Source organism: Drosophila innubila (genome assembly GCF_004354385.1).
Source record: "Drosophila innubila isolate TH190305 chromosome 3R unlocalized genomic scaffold, UK_Dinn_1.0 2_E_3R, whole genome shotgun sequence".
NCBI classification, from domain to species: Eukaryota; Metazoa; Arthropoda; class Insecta; order Diptera; family Drosophilidae; genus Drosophila; species Drosophila innubila.
Genome location: NW_022995380.1, coordinates 9,496,341 through 9,519,473, shown reverse-complemented (window position 1 = coordinate 9,519,473; position 23,133 = coordinate 9,496,341). Strand labels below are relative to the sequence as shown.

General features: G+C 34.8%; 1 protein-coding gene across 1 annotated transcript; it reads right to left on the bottom strand.

Annotated features, from left to right (window-relative positions):
• Positions 1–345: 345 nt before the first annotated feature.
• LOC117792551 lies at positions 346–1,320 on the bottom strand. The gene has a single exon (XM_034632732.1). It carries the CDS (start codon positions 1,318–1,320, stop codon positions 436–438), a length of 885 nt encoding a protein of 294 aa, XP_034488623.1. The 3' UTR covers positions 346–435.
• Between the last annotated feature and the right edge of the window lie 21,813 nt (positions 1,321–23,133).

Here is a 23,133-nt window from a genome sequence, read left to right as displayed (position 1 = left end):
TTTTGTCACTAGACTTTACCTCGTGTAGAGGACTTTTATGTGGGATAAATATACACACGTACACTTGCTAAGACCCGCACGTCATAGATTTGCAGTCGCGTCAACATAATTGATGAGTTTTGCTCGAAGGAAACCTTCAAAGCAAACCAGAACGTGCTATTTGTGTCCTGCGGTTAAGAAATAAACACACACAGGCCCACACAGAGGCCCAAGTTAAAGTATGGGTGTTAGATGTCGGCAATTGGCTTATTTTGTCGACAGTTTAAGTCTCCCGGGTATTTATTGAAGTTTACTCGAAATAGCAAAACACTTAAGTTAGCATTAGGCCCAAAACATGTGGTTCAGCAGTTGATAAATGAGTTGCCCGCCCCGAACAGGCCAGTATATCAGCATATCAAAAATATATAAATACAGATATTCGTGGTAGCAAAAAATTTAAATAACTTTAAGCAAATAATATGCGAATAGCAAACTATAAATATAACTTTTGGCCTTGTTACCAGAGGTCCCTGATATAAGCATGGGATCATTTACTTTTGGTAAACGTTTCTTCACCTCGCAGGGATAGATCATTGCACGTTTCATACTATCGCCAGCGAAGGATCTAAGCTGTTTGGCTGCCTCCAAGCCGCACAACATAGCACCCCTTGTATAGTAGCAGTCGAGAACATCGTTAAAAGTCTGACAGACTTTAGTCGCATTTCGCTTCTCATACCAATCCGCTGGTGCTTCGCATTCGATCATGTCTGTGCGAAGCTCTTTAAGGCAGTTGTGTGCATCATTCAGACTGGCGCAGCGTTTTTTATTGCTGCTGCCCTCGCTTCCGCCATCACAAACCTCTGTCTTATAGTACATAAGACCATTGGCCAGCTTGCCATAAATGTTGTCGTCAGTTAATATACAGTTACTTGTGGCGCTGTGTATGTGCTCCAGGACATCGGCAATCTCATCGCACGACTCAGTCAGCAGGGGCTGGGCCAGGAGGAGCACAATTCGTTCCGGACTGACCACATATAGTCTAGCGAGCTGCATTACAACGGGGTTATCATCGCACAGGTAAACGCTTGGAGAAATAGACTTCGAACCCTTGAGTTCATAGCCAGGTGGGCAGGTTGCCAAGCTACCTTTATTTGATTTGGAAGTTGGTCCTTTGCTAGATCCACTAGACGGAGCTATGTTCACAGCTCCACTATGACGGCTGCTGTGCGGTTCAAAGCCATAACGATGGAAGTACCACGGAAACCATATGGCCTGCGTTGACTCTAACTGAAAGATAAATATCACCAGCAAAACCAAAAAATTTCCCCATTTGATTGACATCGCCAACGCTTTTCTAAGTATAACTGACAAAAGGATTTTCATAAAGCACTTGTCACCAAGAGCACTTTGATTAACTTTTAAATGTCTTATGTCTCGTACTTAAAAAGTTCATGGAGTATGTCGACTTTGTCAACTTTCTGACTCTCGTACCACCAACTACTCATTTTATAAACAAATATCTCTGCGGACGCCAGTCTGCTCCAGTTACGATAGCAGCACGAAGGTACGGTAGGCGACAAGCAATATATACACGATCAGATCTAGATAAATACTGCAGTGATCTCGCTTGCTGTGTGACGGAGACAAGCCGTTTAATTGTTGTTCTTGTGCATACAGTTTGTCAATTAATTTTTTGCACCATGAAAAATGCAACACAAATTCAACTTTAACTACAGAATTTATTCAGATAGGCACAGTTTTCCAGTATTTTTCTTTTACAGGTGTATGCATTAAACTATTACTTATATATATATATATAAAAAAATAACAAAAATTAATTCAATAACAAAAATAAAACAAAACAAACAATAAATGGCATATTTCAGCGTGTCAAGTAATTGTTTGCAAAATCTTAGCACTGTTTGCAAAAATGGTTAAACCTAGAAAATTAAGAAAAAAAATCGGCTAATTTTTTGTGTGCAGACTATTAGAGTCTATTACGGCTTGAATCCGCCGCGACATGGACTGCACAAGTGCCCCCATGTCATATAGGTCAGGTAGATATGACCATTCCTCTTGAATCGCTTTAATTAGAGCACTTTTGTTGGTTGGGCTCCGATTAGCTACCCTATTTTTCAAAAACGACCACAAATTTTCGATGGGGTTCAAGTCTGGACTCTGGGCAGGGGTATCTATAACCTTGCTACAATTGTACAGTGCCCAGGTCCGGCACAGTAGGGATTTATGTTACGGATCGTTGTCCTGATACAGCTTGTATTTTAGCTTATTTGGGTTTTGGGGGTCAAAAAAGCCAAAATTTTGGGCACTTGTCGTAAGCTTCTTTTTAAGGATATCCAAATAGTACTCCTTGGTCATTACATCATTAAAAATGCGCAGCACTCCCACACCTTTTGATGAAAAACAACCCCACACCATAACAGAGAGCTTGCCAATGCTTTGCTTATGGTCACCAAAGTAAGCCAGCGGACTGCTGGGACGACGTTATTTTTTGTGATGAGATCAAAATAATGTTATATTGTCACGATGGACCGAACAAAGTATGGCGCAAACCCAAAACAGCGCTGCTACAGAAGAACATAGTGCCAACGGTGAAGTTTCCAGACTTGAACCCCATCGAAAATTTGTGGTCGTTTTTGAAAAATAGGGTAGCTAATCGGAGCCCAACCAACAAAAGTGCTCTAATTAAAGCGATTCAAGAGGAATGGTCATATCTACCTGACCTATATGACATGGGGGCACTTGTGCAGTCCATGTCGCGGCGGATTCAAGCCGTAATAGACTCTAATAGCCTGCACACAAAAAATTAGCCGATTTTTTTTCTTAATTTTCTAGGTTTAACCATTTTTGCAAACAGTGCTAAGATTTTGCAAACAATTACTTGACACGCTGAAATATGCCATTTATTGTTTGTTTTGTTTTATTTTTGTTATTGAATTAATTTTTGTTATTTTTTTTATATATATATATAAGTAATAGTTTAATACATACACCTGTAAAAGAAAAATACTGGAAAGCTGTGCCTATCTGAATAAATTCTGTAGTTAAAGTTGAATTTGTGTTCCATTTTTCATTTTGCAAACAATTAATTGACAAACTGTATATATATATAAATCTTTGTCCTATACATTCAATCATGCATTCATTCACTTATCATTGCACAGACCAAACGGCTTAAGATACAAGTTTAAAATTTTGTGACAACAAAGCTATGACAATTTCATCGATAAGACGGCGTTTTGGAAAATTTGGCCTGCAAGTGCGTCAAAATTCAGGTCAAAGTTAGCATTTATTTTGATTTACATATAGCAGCGTTTGGTCAGCCAGAAGGTTTAGTAGGCAGTGCAGAGGATGGTGTCGTAGACTCAAGCGCACGCAAACAAGATTTTATTTTTATTTTTAATTTAATTTATTTTTATTAGCAAGATTTTATTTCATTTTTATAAGTATAAGTAAAAGGGTATACTGTGTTAGTTGGAATATATGTTACAGTGAGAAGCATGCATGTTCGACCATATAAAGTATATATATTCTTGTTCAGCATCAACAGCCGAGTCGATATAGCCATATGTGTATGTCCGTCCGTCTGTCTGTCTGTCCGTATAAACAAAAGGGTCTCAGAGACTATAAGAGGTATTTCTATGTACCCAACACAGGTCAAGTTTGTTTCAAATTTAAGGCACGCCCCCACCGCCCCGGCAAATCGCGAAAAACCACCACACCCACAGTTTTTAAAATAATACAGTTTTGATTGATATTAACGTTATCCCACAAAAAAACCTCTACACGAAGTCTACTGACGAAAGCCAAAAAAATTTCTGATAGCCAATTTTGTGACGAACAAAATTGAGTTTAATATTAAAATTTTGAATAAAATATAAATTAATGAAAAAAAAAATAGAACGCGCGTACTAAATTACAAAACGGCATGCTGAAACTTTTCTAATCCCTGGGTCATGAGATACACCGTAAGTGGGAGGGAAAAATTAAAATGATAGCAGCTAATGGGCCTGTTGGGGCTTTTCGGTAAAATTTTTTTTTAATTTAAAATTTTTAGTGGACTTCTCAAAATGAAATGATAAGTCAGTTTGTCTGTTTGTCCGTTTGCATCAAAGCGCTAAATAAGCTTAGATGTAATGATGTGGATTTATTCCTTTTCAAAAATCTAGAAATGTTTGATCTGCGACTTTTTTCAGCGAGTACAATGGTGTGTGGATGCATGCCAGACAAAAGTGTGGAACAGCTTTACTTCATAGAAGGAACCGTAAATTCAGAAAAGTACAAGTGAACTATAAATATATTGTAAAATCACCTCATTCTATAATCTATCTATCTACCTTTCAACAATGAAATATAATGAACTGACCTTTCCAAAAAGATTTTTTTATTAATTTATATTTTTATTTAAAATTTTTAGATTAAACTGAATTTTGTTCGTCACAAAATTGGATATCAGATATTTTGGGGCTAGAAATTGCTTCGTCACTAGACTTTTACCTCGTGTAGAGGTTTTTTTTGTGGGATATCAGAAACTTTTGCAATTGCTTTTGCTTTTGACATTCTAACTTTATCATTAATGCAGGCAAATAGTAAAATATATAAATTTAGTTGTTGAACAAATTTCATATTTAAAAAAATGTTTGTCTTTAATTATAAAGAAAAACTAGTTGGCTTCGCCCCCGGCTCGCTTTGCTCGCGTTGCTACAGCCGAGCATACTCTACTGTCGGAGACCCCGTACTTACTATGAAAAAAAAAAAGTTTTTCATACCAAGACTTGGATTTCGGCCGATCGGTCCTATGACAGCTATATGATATAGTGGTTCGATTAGAACCAACTTTAGTAAGGTCTATAAGTCTAACTTAAATGCATATTCTATTAGTTTGGTTAAGATTTCTCATAAAACAAAAAGTAATTCACAGTAGAGCTTGATTTTCGCCCGATTGGTCCTATGACAGCTATATGATATAGTGGTCCGATAAGAACTACTTTCGGTCATGGTTTTTAAAACTACCTTACATGCATATGCTATCAATTTGGTTAAAATATCTCACTAAACAAAAAAGATTTTCATTCTAAAACCTAATTTTAACCCGATCGGTCCTATGACAGCTATATGATATAGTGGTCCGATTTGATCCAACTTTAGTCAGGATATATAAAATATATATATAACATATTGTATCAGTTCTCATAAAACCAAAAAGTTTTTCGTACTAAAACGTGGTTTTCGACCGACAGAAAAATGTATTTATTCACTTAAAAGTAATATCTTCCAAACCCCTCAACCAAAATTTATGTTTCATATTCAAAAAAAAAACGCGAAACTGTACGTATTACAAGATATTAAAATTTAACAGAAATCGTTAGAATCGTTTTGTCAGAAATCGCCAAAATGAAAGCTATAAAACTTTATTTCACCTGTATAATGTTACCTGAGTACTTTAGAAAAAAAGTTCAAAGGTACGCCTTAAACACAACTTTCCAATGATATATAGAACATATCTGTAGCTTTTTTTGGTTTGGAAACTGTTTTTCCGCTAAACTAGCGGCTTTTTCAAAAAGTCGTAGAACAAACATTTCTAGATTTTCGAAAAGGAATAAATCCCCATCATTACATATAAGCCTTTTTAGCGCTTTGATGCAAACAGACAAACAAACTGATTTTTCATTTCATTTTGAGAAGTCCACTAAAATTTTCAAATTTATTTATCTTTTGAACCATTTATCGGATTTTGGTGATTGAGGCATCAATCGACGCGTATTTAAGTGAATATAAAAAATAAATAATAATCCCCTCCAACTTACACCCCCGTATCTCATGACCCAGGTTGATTAGAAAAAGTTTTAGTATGCCATTTTGTAAGTTTGGACTAAACCTTTCGATCGGTATATAGCTCAATCTGATCGTAGAGTCGTAGCAAATTTTCCAACTTAGCTGTATATATTGTTAGTCGCCTTTCGCATCCTTCGTGATGCTTTCGTCACCAACGCGAACTGCCGTCCGACAAACTGTATATATATATAAATCTTTGTCCTATACATTCAATCATGCATTCATTCACTTATCATTGCACAGACCAAACGGCTTAAGATACAAGTTTAAAATTTTGTGACAACAAAGCTATGACAATTTCATCGATAAGACGGCGTTTTGGAAAATTTGGCCTGCAAGTGCGTCAAAATTCAGGTCAAAGTTAGCATTTATTTTGATTTACATATAGCAGCGTTTGGTCAGCCAGAAGGTTTAGTAGGCAGTGCAGAGGATGGTGTCGTAGACTCAAGCGCACGCAAACAAGATTTTATTTTTATTTTTAATTTAATTTATTTTTATTAGCAAGATTTTATTTCATTTTTATAAGTATAAGTAAAAGGGTATACTGTGTTAGTTGGAATATATGTTACAGTGAGAAGCATGCATGTCCGACCATATAAAGTATATATATTCTTGTTCAGCATCAACAGCCGAGTCGATATAGCCATATGTGTATGTCCGTCCGTCTGTCTGTCTGTCCGTATAAACAAAAGGGTCTCAGAGACTATAAGAGGTATTTCTATGTACCCAACACAGGTCAAGTTTGTTTCAAATTTAAGGCACGCCCCCACCGCCCGGCAAATCGCGAAAACCACCACACCCACAGTTTTAAAATAATACAGTTTTGATTGATATTAACGTTATCCCACAAAAAAACCTCTACCCGAAGTCTACTGACGAAAGCCAAAAAAATTTCTGATAGCCAATTTTGTGACGAACAAAATTGAGTTTAATATTAAAATTTTGAATAAAATATAAATTAATGAAAAAAAAAAAATAGAACGTAGCGCGTACTAAATTACAAAACGGCATGCTGAAACTTTTTCTAATCCCCCTGGGTCATGAGATACACCCCCGTAAGTGGGAGGGGAAAAATTAAAATGATAGCAGCTAATGGGCCTGTTGGGGCTTTTCGGTAAAATTTTTTTTAAATTTAAAATTTTTAGTGGACTTCTCAAAATGAAATGATAAGTCAGTTTGTCTGTTTGTCCGTTTGCATCAAAGCGCTAAATAAGCTTAGATGTAATGATGTGGATTTATTCCTTTTCAAAAATCTAGAAATGTTTGATCTGCGACTTTTTTCAGCGAGTACAATGGTGTGTGGATGCATGCCAGACAAAAGTGTGGAACAGCTTTACTTCATAGAAGGAACCGTAAATTCAGAAAAGTACAAGTGAACTATAAATATATTGTAAAATCACCTCATTCTATAAATACCAAGGCTATCTACCTTTCAACAATGAAATATAATGAACTGACCTTTCCAAAAAGATTTTTTTATTAATTTATATTTTTATTTAAAATTTTTAGATTAAACTGAATTTTGTTCGTCACAAAATTGGATATCAGATATTTTGGGGCTAGTAATTGCTTCGTCACTAGACTTTACCTCGTGTAGAGGTTTTTTTTGTGGATATCAGAAACTTTTGCAATTGCTTTTGCTTTTGACATTCTAACTTTATCATTAATGCAGGCAAATAGTAAAATATATAAATTTAGTTGTTGAACAAATTTCATATTTAAAAAAATGTTTGTCTTTAATTATAAAGAAAACTAGTTGGCTTCGCCCCGGCTCGCTTTGCTCGCGTTGCTACAGCCGAGCATACTCTACTGTCGGAGACCCGTACTTACTATGAAAAAAAAAGTTTTTCATACCAAGACTTGGATTTCGGCCGATCGGTCCTATGACAGCTATATGATATAGTGGTTCGATTAGAACCAACTTTAGTAAGGTCTATAAGTCTAACTTAAATGCATATTCTATTAGTTTGGTTAAGATTTCTCATAAAACAAAAAAGTAATTCACAGTAGAGCTTGATTTTCGCCCGATTGGTCCTATGACAGCTATATGATATAGTGGTCCGATAAGAACTACTTTCGGTCATGGTTTTTAAAACTACCTTACATGCATATGCTATCAATTTGGTTAAAATATCTCACTAAACAAAAAAGATTTTCATTCTAAAACCTAATTTTAACCCGATCGGTCCTATGACAGCTATATAATATAGTGGTCCGATTTGATCCAACTTTAGTCAGGATATATAAAATATATATATAACATATTGTATCAGTTCTCATAAAACCAAAAAGTTTTTCGTACTAAAACGTGGTTTTCGACCGACAGAAAAATGTATTTATTCACTTAAAAGTAATATCTTCCAAACCCCTCAACCAAAATTTATGTTTCATATTCAAAAAAAAAACGCGAAACTGTACGTATTACAAGATATTAAAATTTAACAGAAATCGTTAGAATCGTTTTGTCAGAAATCGCCAAAATGAAAGCTATAAAACTTTATTTCACCTGTATAATGTTACCTGAGTACTTTAGAAAAAAAGTTCAAAGGTACGCCTTAAACACAACTTTCCAATGATATATAGAACATATCTGTAGCTTTTTTTGGTTTGGAAACTGTTTTTCCGCTAAACTAGCGGCTTTTTCAAAAAGTCGTAGAACAAACATTTCTAGATTTTCGAAAAGGAATAAATCCCCATCATTACATATAAGCCTTTTTAGCGCTTTGATGCAAACAGACAAACAAACTGATTTTTCATTTCATTTTGAGAAGTCCACTAAAATTTTCAAATTTATTTATCTTTTGAACCATTTATCGGATTTTGGTGATTGAGGTATCAATCGACGCGTATTTAAGTGAATATAAAAAATAAATAATAATCCCCTCCAACTTACACCCCCGTATCTCATGACCCAGGTTGATTAGAAAAAGTTTTAGTATGCCATTTTGTAAGTTTGGACTAAACCTTTCGATCGGTATATAGCTCAATCTGATCGTAGAGTCGTAGCAAATTTTCCAACTTAGCTGTATATATTGTTAGTCGCCTTTCGCATCCTTCGTGATGCTTTCGTCACCAACGCGAACTGCCGTCCGCAGTGACAATTTATATGTTATATGATTGCAGAGCTTGCAAAAAAAGGTGGACACTTTCATACTGTCTAAAAAAACCTGTTTCATTCGGACAGATCCCAAAAAGGTTGAGAGAAAATAATAATAATAATAATTAATTTTATCTATATAGTAACGTAGTTATAGAGCTAGACGCACGTACCAATACAAACATAACTCAACATCACTGCGGACGGCAGTTCGCGTTAGTGACGAAAGCTTCACGAAGGGTGCGAAAGGCGACTAACACTATATACAGCTAAGTTGGAAAATTTGCTACGACTGTCCGATCAGATCGAGTTATATACTGATCGAAAGGTTTAGTCTTAACTTACAAAATGGCATACTAAAACTTTTCTTACCAACTTGGGTCAGGAAATACGGGGTGTAAGTGAAAAGGGAAAACATTTAAAATACACGTTGATTGATACCTCAATGACCCAAATCCGATAACTGGTTCAAAAGATAAATAAATTTGAAAATTTTAGTGGACTTCTCAAAATGAAATGAAAAGTCAGTTTGTTTGTCTGTTTGCATCAAAGCGCTAAAGAAGCTTAAATGTAATGATGGGGATATATTTCTTATCAAAAATCTAGAAATTTTTGTTCTACGACTTTTGGAAAAAAAAGCTAGCTTAGCGGGAAAGCGCTAAATCCCGCGAAAATTGAAAAAGCTACAGATATATTCTATATATCATTGGAAAGATGTTTTTGAGGGCTTTTAGGCGTAACTTTAAAATTTTTTTCTAAAGTACTCAGGTAACATTTTACAGGTGAAATAAAGTTTTTTGGCGATTTTTGACAAAACGGCTCTAACGATTTTTATTAAATTTGAGTATGTTGTAATACGTACAATTTATAATTTATGAAACATAAATTTTGGTTGAGGGGTTTGGAAGATATTACCTGTTAAGTGAATAAATACATTTTTCTATCTGTCGAAAATTACGTTTTAGTACGTAAAACTTTTTGGTTTTTTGAGACATCTCAACCAGACTGATACAATATGCATTTAACTTGGTTTTATATATCCTGACCAAAGTTGGTTCAAATCGGACCACTATATCATATAGCTGTCATGGTACCGATCGGTCCAATATTAAGTCTTAGTATGAAAAACTTTTTTTTTTACGAGATATCGTAACCAAACTAATAGAATATGCATTTAAGTTAGACTTATATATCCTGACCAAAGTTGGTTCTAATCGAACAATTTATATCATATAGCTGACATAGGACCGATCGGCCGAAATCCAAGTCTTAGTATGAACAATTTTTTTTTTGTGTAACAACCCAGTAGAGTATGCTCTCCGACAGTAGAGTATGCTCGGCTGTAGCAACGCGAGCAAAGCGAGCTGGGGGCCAAGCCCCCTAGTTTTTCTTTATAATTAAAGAAACCAATTTTTTTAAATATGAAATACGTTCAATATCTAAATTTATATATTTTACTATTTGCCTGCATTAATGATAAAGTTACAATGTCAAAAGCAAAAGCAATTGCAAAAATTTTTGATGTCCCACAAAAAAACTTCTACACGGGTAAAAGTCTAGTGACAAAAGCAATTTCTGGCCCCAAAATTTCTGATATCCAATTTTGTGACGAACTAAATTCAGTTTAATCTAAAAATTTTAAATAAAAATATAAATTAATAAAAAAAAAGCGAAAATTGGCATTCGGCATTTGTGGGATACAGAACCACCTGCCAGATACAATTCATAACATAAACACTTCTCAGGAAGCTCAAATTCAAAACACAACAATTAAGAGACAGAACGGTTCACAGGCAGATCATATAAGCCAAATGTAAACATAAAATATCTTGATAAGAGCCGCAGCCGCCGATTTAACTTAGAAACAATTAATTTGCATCGATAGCATAATTTCCCCAACATATGCGCCTCCGGACAATAGTCACGTAGGCCGCAGCCGAAAATCAATTGCAAACATAACTTTTGAGGTTTTTTTATTCATTAGTTAGTCTTAATTTATTCTTAAGCTCACCAAGAACACTCTGAATAAAAACTTATCTGCACGTAAATGTGTTTGTGTTTTTTGTTCTAATTTAAAATTCGGTACTAAGCGAAAACAAGTGCCAAGTGGCGCAGCCGGTAGGATAGAAATTATTTATTGACGTATACGATTAGGTTTCTATCCGCTAAAGGACTACATTTCCAAAAACCGCGTTAACTGCAACCTTCGGTTAGTGAAATAGTAAATCAATCAAAGCTTGAACGAAGCTTATTGGTGAAAAATAATAAAAATTATAAATCAAAATCTACATTTCTAAAACCGTGTTAATTACAACATTCGGTTTGTGAAAACTTAAAGCAATCAAAGCTCGAACGAAGCTTTTTGAAAAAAAAAATTTAATAAATAAAAATGGCTCCAGATCCAATAGCAACCAGCAGTGCTAACGCTGAGCTTCGCATTGAACAAATTGGAATGTGCTTAAAATATATTAACAGCCTACGACCAAACCAATTTTAGACCAAATTATACTTTTCAACCAATCCCACAAAACGCAGTACCGCTGTGTACACCAAGATACAGCTTTAATCCCAATTATATACCGCGACCAAATTTTGTCCAAGATCAGCCACTGAATCAGATTCAACAAACTTTTCCTCGAACAAATCAATTTCAACCAAGACCACAGTTTAACCCGACACAAAACAGTCAAACTCAACAACAGCCACAATTTAGAGTTCCATTTAAAAGACAAAGAGAAAGTACACAACACAGACACGTAGAGCCAATGGAAGTCGTTGAAAATTTTCGGCTACAAGCCTCGGACAATCAGCAGGAATATGTAGAGCAGGAACAGTTACAGAATCAAATGGGTCAGGAGGAATAGAGGAACAAGAATGTTCTCAAATGTTCAACCAAATAGGTCAGGAGGAATATCAGCAGGATCAGGAATACGTAGTCCAGATAACTCCGAAAGGGTACGACCAATACCAGCAAAATTTACAACAGCAACCATAGAATTGTTTAATGAAAGGCAACGTTGCAAATGTTTTATTGATACAGGGACAAATATTAGTTTTTGTACGCCAAATATTTGGAAACATATAGTGGCCATTATATTAGCTAATCCATTAAAAGTCACTACGTTGGCTGGAACAATTAATATACCACACATGAAATAAAGTGCCCGAAATAAGTAAATGGGACAAACATTTGGCACCCTGTATTAACCGTAAGATGCAATTCTTGGGTTTCTCTCTTCCCACTATATTTCGATTATAGTGTGCTTATGCGGTAGGCAAAAAATTTCGAAAAAGTACCGCAAGACTTTTCCGTTATGTTTATTTATAGATGACAATGTTGAGTTTTCGAAAGAAATAAGTAAATGGGACAGATAAGTTTGTTTTAATTTGCGACTGGTTAACCACGTGGAGTTTGAACTTTTCATATTGAATTCTGTTGAAAATATTAAAATAAACAAAAATAAGTAAGTTTTAAGTAAATTCATTACTTATAACAGCTCCTAATGGCTTTTTTTGTTAAGAAATGTCAAGTTTTGGTCGTTTAACGGATATCGAGCGTGGAAGAATCTTGGAACTGCGTGATTCGGGGATGTCAATACGCAAAATTGCAGACAAGGTTGGCAGAAATAAGAATACGGTGGAAAATTAATAAAGAACCCTGAAAATCATGGGAAACAACTCCGTTCTGGGCGCCCACCCTTGGTTGACAACCGACAAAAGGCGAATAAAAAATCTAGCGGTCAAGGAAAATATCAGCGCATCCCAAATACGGAGCAATTTGTCTCTACCGATATCTACGAGACGTGTACAACAAATTTTAAAGTGTTCCGAGAATGTTTCGTATGAAAAAAAACTGTTAAAACCGGAACTACTGCCAAGGCACAAAGCTGCTCGATTGCAGTTTGCAAACAAATATAAATTTTGGGATACTGAATGGGAAAATATAATTTTTAGCGACGAGAAAAGTTTAATTTAGACGGCCCTGATGGCTACTGCTATTATTACCGCGATTTACGGTGCCCAAAAAGTTCACGTGTCCAGAAATTTCCACGGAGGATCACTTATGATATGGGCTGCGTTCGGCTTCAATGGAAAGACACCCATGTGCTTTATAACGCATAAAATGACTGCACAAAATTATGTGGAGCTCTTGGAGAGTGTGTTAGTGCAATTTGAGAGGATAAATTTGGTGATACCTGGATTTTTCAGCAGGATAATGCACTCATCCATACCGCAAGGCTCACTAAGGCTTTTTTAGAGTCCCAAATTCCTGTTTTAGAGTGGCCAGCACGCAGCCGGACCTAAATCCGATTGAAAATCTTTGGGGTATCTTGTCTCAACGGGTTTATGCCAACGGGAAGCAATTTTCAACTCTAAAAGAGTTAAAAGAAGCCATTATGCGAGAATGGGAGAAATTGGACATACAAATGCTCCAAAACTTGGTCAATTCAATGCCAGGACGGATAGTGAAGGTGTTAAACAAGAAAGGGTGTTCTATTTAAGATATTGGTATAGTTTAAAAATTTTTGTTTTTGTTTTTTTTTAAGTTTTGACATACAAATAATGAACACAACATCGAAAATTTAGGCTCACCATTTTTCCGATAATCAGCACGTATTGATAGGCAGAGACCTATTACAACAATTGCACGCAAGCATCGACGTTATAAAGGGATCAGTAACTCTAAATAGCAAAGACAGAAGAACAAACTTATAGAAAATCATACCCTTATGAACAAATTCTCGAAAACGAAGTTAATGAACAAATTAATGACATGTTAAAACAGGGAATAATCAGACATTCGAGCACACCATATAACAGTCCGCTACTAGTGGTAGGAAAGAAAGACGGTAAATTTCTTCTAGTAATAGACTATAAAAACTAAATGAAGTTACATTAGATGACAGATTTCCAATCCCAAACATCGACGAGATACTAGATAAACTTGGCAGATGCCAAAATTTCATCACATGACCTTGCCAAAGGCTTTCATCAAATTCAAATGCTTTCAAATTCCATTAAAAGGACACCTTTCTCAACAAAACATGGTCATTACGAGTACACTCGTATGCCATTCGGTTTAAAAAATGCACCCGCAACATTTCAACGTTGCATGAATCACGTTTTAAATGGTATCATTGGAAAACATTGTCTTGTTTATCTTGATGATATCATCATTTTTTCAACTTCACTTCAAGAGCATGAGATTTCAATAAGAAAAGTTTAAGATCGTTTAAAGGAATACAATCTTAAACTACAATTAAGTATATGCACATTTATGCAAAGAGAGACTTTATTTCTAGGACACATCGTAACTCCCGACGGCATTAAACCAGAACCACAAAAGTAGAAGCAATCCAACGCTATCCAATACCAAAGAATTCAAAAGAAATAAAATCATTCCTAGGTTTGGCAGGATACTACCGAAAATTTATAAAAGACTTCGCAAAAATAGCAAAACCAATGACAAATTATCTTAAAAAAGATCAAACTATTGACGTAAACAATGAAGAATATAAAAATTCTTTTAATAAATTAAAGATTTTAATTTTAATAAAAAATTCACCCTCACTACAGACGCAGGTAATTTTGCATTAGGTGCCGTTTTGGCACAAGAAAATAAACCAATATATTTTGCCAGTCGAACTCTAAATGAACATGAAACCAGATATTCAGCAATTGAAAATCAGTTATTGGCCATAATATGGGCTACAAAATATTTTCGACCTTATCTATATGGACGCCGATTTACAGTACAGACAGATCACAAACCTATAGTTTGATTGGAATCTCTTAAAGAACCCAACATGAAACTTCAAAGGTGAAAAATAAAGCTCAACGAATTTGACTTTGAAAAAAAACACATACAAGGAAAAGAAAATCGTGTTGCAGATGCTATGTCCAGAAACATTTATAGGAGACGCGCATAGTGAAGATAACGATAGTCAGGCTGATACGACCTTAGCAACAATACATAGTGCATCAGAAGATAATAGTCAGTATATTCAGATAACAGAAAGACCAATAAATCATTACAATAAGCAAATTATAATGATTAAAGGAACTGAGTATAAAATAAAAACAGAAAAATATTTCAATAAGAACATAACGCAAATAGAATACGTATCGCCAATAAATGAAACAGAAGGAAAAGACATACTAGAAAACGTCGTAGGAACCAAAAATACAACAATTTATATTACTGTCGATCGTGACTTCGCGCTAATACAAAGAACATACATGACCAAATCCACAGCATTAAAGAAAAATATAGAAAGCTATGCAGATTTCAAGGAAATGATTACCATAACTTAATACAGAATATTATTAGAACATAGATTTACCAAATTGCCTATAGAAACTACACCAAAACTTAATAAAATCTGGGGAAAATATATGATAGATTATTACATAAATAACAGACGAAACTATCTGACTAGTATTGACGTATATTCAAAATTCATGATGGCCGTAGAAACAGAATCAAGAACATGGCTTGATGTAAAAGGGGCATTACTTCCAATATTCAACACAATGGAAAACCAAAATTAATTAAATCAGACAGAGATACAGGGATGAACAGTTTAAGCCTTCGAAACTGGTTAGAAAGTGAAAACGTAGCCATAGAATACAATACAAATTAAACAGGAGTTGCAGACATTGAAAGAATTCATAAAACAATTAACGAAAAAATGAGAATTATATTAACTACCAAGGACATTGAACAATCAGGTACAGAAATACAGGAAATAGCTTACACTTATAATCATAAAATAATACACGGAACTACTGGTAGAACACCCGCTGACATATTTTGTACAATAAACAACCAATAAAAAATGTGCAGGATAATAAGAAAATTAGGATAGATAAAATAAATGAAAATAGAAAAGAACATGAGATTGACCCACAAATTTCAAAAAATCTACAGAAGACTCAGAAGTCGCACAACCCAAAAATACTAACGTTACACAAATAGACAGCAAACGATACGAAATACAAAACCGAGGACATGAGACAGTTCACTACAAGACGGCATTTCAGAAGAAAAAGAAAATAAACAAATCTAAATATTCCAGGGAACCCGACGAAAATATTCCAGACTCTAGATGCTAATGACTTGGAAGACTTAAACGATAACATTAACGATATTCGGAAAAATTTAATCAGTAATGACCAAATTAATGAAGTAATTGACAAAATAAATACTGCTCTAAAAAATATTCAATCTGCTAAAAAAGATGCAAACACAGCAAATTTCGCCCGCCAACAAATAAAGAGACTTTCAGAGTATATTGATGACATTCAAATGGGCATGTAATAAGCAAGACACGGCTTACTAGATCCAAAACTTTTAAATCATGACACAGCAATTCAATTAAACCAGGATCAACTCCTACATATTGAAACAACAGTTTGGGTATCGATAGTTAATAATTTATACATAATTTACAAATTCCATTGAAATCTCTTGAAATCCCAGTGTATACAGTGGTACCGTATCCAAATATTAATGAAAACCTTATTGAACACACATTAAAAACTAATATTGTATCAGCATACTTATACAAAGACAATGTTTATTTATTTATTTTATTTATTTATTTATTTATTTATGCACGACTAAAAGCAGTCGGCAAAGAAAAAATTACCAAGTATAAAAATTAAGTTAAGGATTACAAATACAAATACAATTTAATATAAATTATGAACTGTAAAGAAAAAAAATTAAAGTTAGATCTGGGGTAAGCAAAAATTATAAATGATCCAACATTTGTTGCTAGCATTGGGGAAAACCCAGAAAAACCCAATCAGATCAACTAAGATTAATATTGTTAATAACAATAGAATGAATGTTAGACTAGTATAAAGTAACATAACAAATTATTAGTTTTAGTAAGGTCAGGGATTTAACGATAGGTATTGGAAAATTGCGGATTTTAGGGAAGGGAGAGGGAGAGAGATTTCTGAAGAGAAAACGTGAAAGAATCGTGTGAAGCGTAATCAGTTGTGCATGTAGATAAAAATAAAGGCTTGTAATTTCTAGTAGACCTGCGGGGGACCGAAAAGGTGAGGCGGGCCAGAAGGGAACTAGAATCTATCTCGCCAATAATCAATTTGTGAAGAAAAACAACAAAAAGAGTTTTCCTACAATTAATTAAAGACGGAAGATTGAGAAGACGAAACCTATGGGAGTACGGTGGTAAACGAAGGTTGGGATCCCAGTTAAAACCACGTAAGGTGAAAAGCAAAAATTGCTTTTGAACTGATTCTATTCGATTCTGGTTTATTTGATACTGTGGGCTCCAAATGCATGAACAGTATTCCAGAATGGGACGAACTAAAGAAACATAAAGGAGTTTAATGGTGAAAGTATCATTAAATTCTTTCGACCAACGTTTTATAAAACCAAGTACTCCTTTGGCGTCGTTAACTATAGTGGAGATGTGCAAATTGAAGCATAATTTGCAATCAAATAAAACTCCAAGATCCTTTACAGATTTTATACGTTGCAAAGGGGTATTGTCAATCGTATAAGAACCTAAATAGGGCCTAGTACGACTAAATGTCATGAACATACACTTTGAACAATTGAGATACAACTTATTGGCCGAGCACCATAATTGCATAGCGTTCAAATCGTCTTGCAGCCGATTATGAAGAAGGAAATCAGTGTATGAAAAGATAAGCTTTACTTCATCTGCATACATTAAAATATATGAATGGGACAGAATAGTGGGTAGATCGTTAATGAACAGAGTGAAAAATAAAGGCCCCAAGTGACTACCTTGAGGTACACCAGAAGTAACGTGAACCGAACTCGAAATGGTTGACCTAAGAAGCACTTTTTGGGTCCTACCTTTTAAGTAGGTGGAAACCCAATGTAAAACGGCGGGAGGGAAACCTATGCAACTAATTTTGCAAAGTAAGAGGTCGTGGTTCACAGAGTCAAATACTTTACTGAAGTCAGTTTGCTTTTTCTCTGAAAATACATCATTTACCACGGAGGTAAATTCAAGCAAGTTGGTCGTAGTGGACCGACCCTTAAAAAAGCCGTGCTGTGCAGGGGAAATAATCGATTGACAGAGATGCTGCAAAGAAGAAACAAGGATTTTTTCAAATAATTTAGGAATGGTTGATAGCTTTGCAATGCCTCTGTAGTTCGAAAAATCAGACTTACCACCTTTTTTGTGGAGGGGAATGATATAAGATTCTTTCCAAAGATGTGGAAAGATTGAAGATTCAAGGGATAGATTAAAAAGCTTATGCAACGGAGCAGCTAAAGAAGAACAGCATTCGTTAAGTAGACAACTAGGAATGTTGTCTCGCCCAGGAACGAAAGAAGATTTTAAAGAGCAAATAGAAGAGATTATAGTGTTATAAGAAATAGAGGGAAACAAACATAGTGTTTGATTGAAAAATAGAATAAGGATAAGATGCGTTGGAAGTGGAGTCATAGATTTTAAAACTAAAACATTAATAACCGATGAATGTATAATATCAATAGTTTAGAAATCCAAATTACAATGTAAAACAAAAAAGGGCAAATACCTTTGATTCAATATGTCTTTCCCAACATTTTAATTACTTACAAATTAAGTCCAACGCCATTTTATACGTATATTTGCGAGTTCGAGGACGTAATTCGAACATGGAAAGGGGGAGTAACATAGTTAAAGAGCTAGACGCACGTACCAATACAAACATAACTCAACAGACAGAACCACAGCCAGATACAATTCATAACATAAATACTTCTCAGGAAGCTCAAATTCAAAACACAACAATTAAGAGACAGAACGGTTCACAGGCAGATCATATAAGCCAAATGTAAGCATTAAATATCTTGCTAAGAGCCGCAGCCGCCGATTTAACTTATAAACACTTAATTTGCATCGACAGCATAATTTCCCCAACATATGCGCCTCGCGACAATGGTCACGTAGGCCGCAGCCACAATGGTCAATTGTAAACATAACTTTCGAGGTTTCTTTATTCATTACGACCGAAGATCGAGTTAGTTTTAATTTATTCTTAAGCTCACCAAGAACACTCTGAATAAAAACTTATCTGTACTTAAATGTGTTTGTGTTTTTTGTTCTAATTTTAAATTCGGTACTTAGCGAAAACAAGTGCCATGTAAGTATGTATATAATATTCTTTGTCCAAATCACTCATTCAATCATCCGGCTCAAGATACAAGTTTGAAATTTTAGGACCACAAAGTTAGGACAAATTCATCGGGATATCTTCCGATAAGGCTGCGTTTTGCCAAATTCAACCTGTAAGTTCGTCAAAACGGAGTTCAAAGCTCACATGTATTTTCAGTTTACATGTAGTAGTTTAAAGTAGTCCTGAGGATGGGCTGTTAGACTCACGCGCAAGGCTTCACGGGTTCAAGACCTGCCGGCTCAGCCCAGGCAAATATTACATTTTTTAAAATTTATTTTTATTTGTATTTTTTTAAAACTAATATTTTGCTACATTCTTCATATTTATTGTTGTTTGCAGCGGGCTAAGTACTTAGGTAGTGGAGAGGATGGTGTAAAAAGTGCTCCTCTTTATCACGTTTCAATTTGGCGAGCAAAGCGAGCAGGGGGCGGAGCCTCCTAGTGTTAATATACATTTCTTCTGTTAATTCAATTGTTCATTAAACTATGTTAATCTATAAATGTAAAGTTAGCATATATTTAAGTATGTTTGTATGTTTAAATTTTTTAATATTTTAACATTTTTAGGCCCCGTACTTACAAAAAAATACAGGGGTCTATTGGGTTTGTTTTAACGAATATGTGCGTAATAGGCAGAAGGAGGCGTGGCAGACCCTATAAAGTATATATATTCTTGATCAGCATCAATAGCCTAGCAATGTCCGTCTGTCTGTCCGTCTGCCTCTCTGTCTGTCTGTCCGTCCGTCTGTATGAACACCTAGATATCAGAGACTATAAAAGCTAGAGACCCCAAACTTGGTATGTAGATTCCTCTATATTGCAGGCAGATCAAGCTTGTTTCTTTTTTGGCGCCCATAGGAACAATTTGTCAAAAATCAAGTTTTTGTATGAAAAACTTTTTTGTTTAATGAGATATCCTAACCAAACTGATACAATAAGCATATAATTTGGTTTTATATAGCCTGTCTAAGGTTTATTCAAATCGGACCACCATATCATATAGCTGTCATAGGACCGATCGGGTGAAAATCAAGTTTTAGTATGAACAACTATTCTGTTTAATGAGATATCGTAACCAAACTGATACAATATATAAAAAACATGATTTTATATACCCTGATTAAAGTTGGTTCAAATCGGACCACCATATCATATAGCTGTCACATGACCGATCGGGCGAAAATTAAATCTTAGTATTAAAAACTTTTGTTTAATGAGATATCGTAACCAAACTAATACAATATGCATAAAACTTGTTTTTATATAGTCTGTCCAAAGTTGGTTTAAAACGGACCACTATATCATATAGTTGTAATAGGACCGATCGGGCGAAAATCAAGTCTTAGTATGAAAATTTTTTATGTTTTATGAGACATCGTAGCCAATCTGATAGAATATGCATTTAAGTTAACCAAATATTTTTTAGTTTTTTTTTCATTATTAGTTTTTGCCATAGTAAGTACGAGGTCTCCGACAGTCGAGTATGCTCGACTGTAGCACCGGCCCACTAGTTATTATAATACAATTGCATACAAGAGCCATCTACAAATAACAGTTTCATATTGTACTTTTTCTATTCACTCTACATCCGAAATTGAGTGGAAATTGAAAATTATAAAATAGAATAGCATTTTATGCTGTTCATAAGGAGAAGAAATGCCTCTCTGTCGGCTTTATCATGGCTCGCACCTTGACGCACTTTTTGTAAATTGTCAAGAATAAGGCCAGTGAATTTTATCAGCGCTCATAAGTTGTTAAGTGTATGACAAGCAGACAAGGACTATCTAGCTCGCGACTGCTCGCGACAACTTACTGCGGCGGTAGGTTTCATGGTTTCCCCAACTTCATGTTTAACAGATTTTTATTGCACTTTTTATTTGCATTTCTTGTTCTTTCGACCGATACTTTTCTTATGATTTTTTGTTATTTTTTTTATGAGAAATTTACTTTGTCGCTCATTTTGATGTCGCGGCGTGGCGTGGAGCACTTTATTATTTAACATTTCGTTTTATTTTGTCGCTGTAGGAAATGAAATATCCTTGCAAATAAAAAACATTCTGACTTCATGCTGTGACAATGTTTTTACGCTCTTTATATTGGAGATTCACATTATTTTTTTTTTACACATATATATTTTATTTTACTCTGTTGTGTTCATTTCCGGCACGCAATGAAATAACAAGGTAAATATGCAAAAGAGAAAAATGTAATAATCGCATAAATAGTAGAGTAAGCTGAAAATTCTTACGAAACAGCCATAGGTCTGTTAACATAATCCCTACACATTGTGCTGTACTTTATCATCAATAGAGAATTTTTTGTCTTAATTCTTAGCTGCAGACAGCCGATTGTCTGGTCATTACAATTAAATGTATAGACCATAAACACAACATGCACGCAGATATTAAATGAGACTCGAAAGAGAAAGAGAGAAGTAGAAGAGGACTGTGTCCAACTCAGTAAATGGCAAATTTTGCCAGTAGGCTGACGTATTGAAATATATTTAATGAACTGTGGTCAATTTGTTGTCTAATTGCGTAAGTCCTGCACTAAGGCTGCTCAGGATGCTAACTTGTATAAAAATAAATGCATTTCGCTTACTTAAAGAAAATTGCTATAGATTGATATAAATTAAAGTGTCACCTTTTTTTATACATTCGCTTAATGCATAATAAAATTATATATTGATAAATAACACTTTTTTTTGGAGGTTCAACCTAACATAAACAGAAATACCAGCTTTTAAATAGCTGTGTGCTTTCTCAGGGATCTACAGTAAGTTTTAATTCATTTTTATCATTAATTGATTATTATGATTTACATATAATTTGATGTTATTAATAAGGAATTGAAAAAAAAACCGCATATTTATACCCGTTATGTAAGCAAGGCAGCTCCGCCCACTGATGGCTTCGTATGCGGTGAGGTGTGGCTACAGTTGAGCGCACTCGATAGAACGATACCCTGTACCCAGGCACTTGGATGCCAGAGATTAGGTGTCTTATTAAATTTTCAACTGATTGTTCTAATGACAGATATTCGATATAGTAAGCCGATTTGAACCAATGCATATTCCGCCAGATTGGTAAAGATATCTTAAAAGACATAAAAATTTTTGCATTAAAATATGATTTCCGACCGAGCATTCCTGTGCTGTGGCGACTATCTTATGACAGGGGTCAGGGGGCACAGAGTTTGTTTAAACAAAATGTGCGTCATAGGCAGAAGGAGGCGTGACTGAAAGTATAGCCTCTCCTGCCGAGTTGAACTCGATCATTTTTTTTGAAGCTCTATTGAGTTAATTACATCGATTTCCATGAAAACATCGACAACCCACTGGAGTTTGTTTATCGTAGTTCAATTGCAGAACTAAATGATCTGCAATCGAAACTTTTCTTAGAGTTAAGTGCTTATCGAGAAGTGAAGTTAATTTAATCGCGCAGAAACAAAACGAGTCGGAAAGGCAATAGTCGAGATCCCGAGTATAGGATACCCGTTGCATATCATTGGTAGATTTATTAATTTTTTTCTTATCAAAAATACGCGTCGATTGATACCTCGATCACCCAAATTCGAAAACTGGTTCAAAAGATAATTAAATTTGCAATTTTTGGTGGACTTCTCAAAATGAAATGAAAAGTCAGTTTGTTTGTCTGTTTGCATCAAAGCGCTGAAGAAGCTTAGATTTAATGATGTGGATTTATTCATTTCGAAAATCTCGAAAAATCTGTGTTACGACTTTTTGAAAAAACCGCTAGTTTAGCGAGAAATCGCCAAATCCCGCTAAAATTTAAACTGCAACAGTTTCCAAACCATAGAAGCTACAGGTATGTTTTATATATCGTTGAAAAAATGTGATTGAGCACTTTTAGGCGTACCTTAAAACGTTTTTTTCTTAATTACACAGGTTAAAACAAGTGGGAAAGGCTATAGTCGATATCCCGACCATAGGATACCCGTTAATTAGTAATTACTTATTATACCCGTTACTTAAAAAATAAGTAAAAGGGTATATTGTGTTCGTTGGAATGT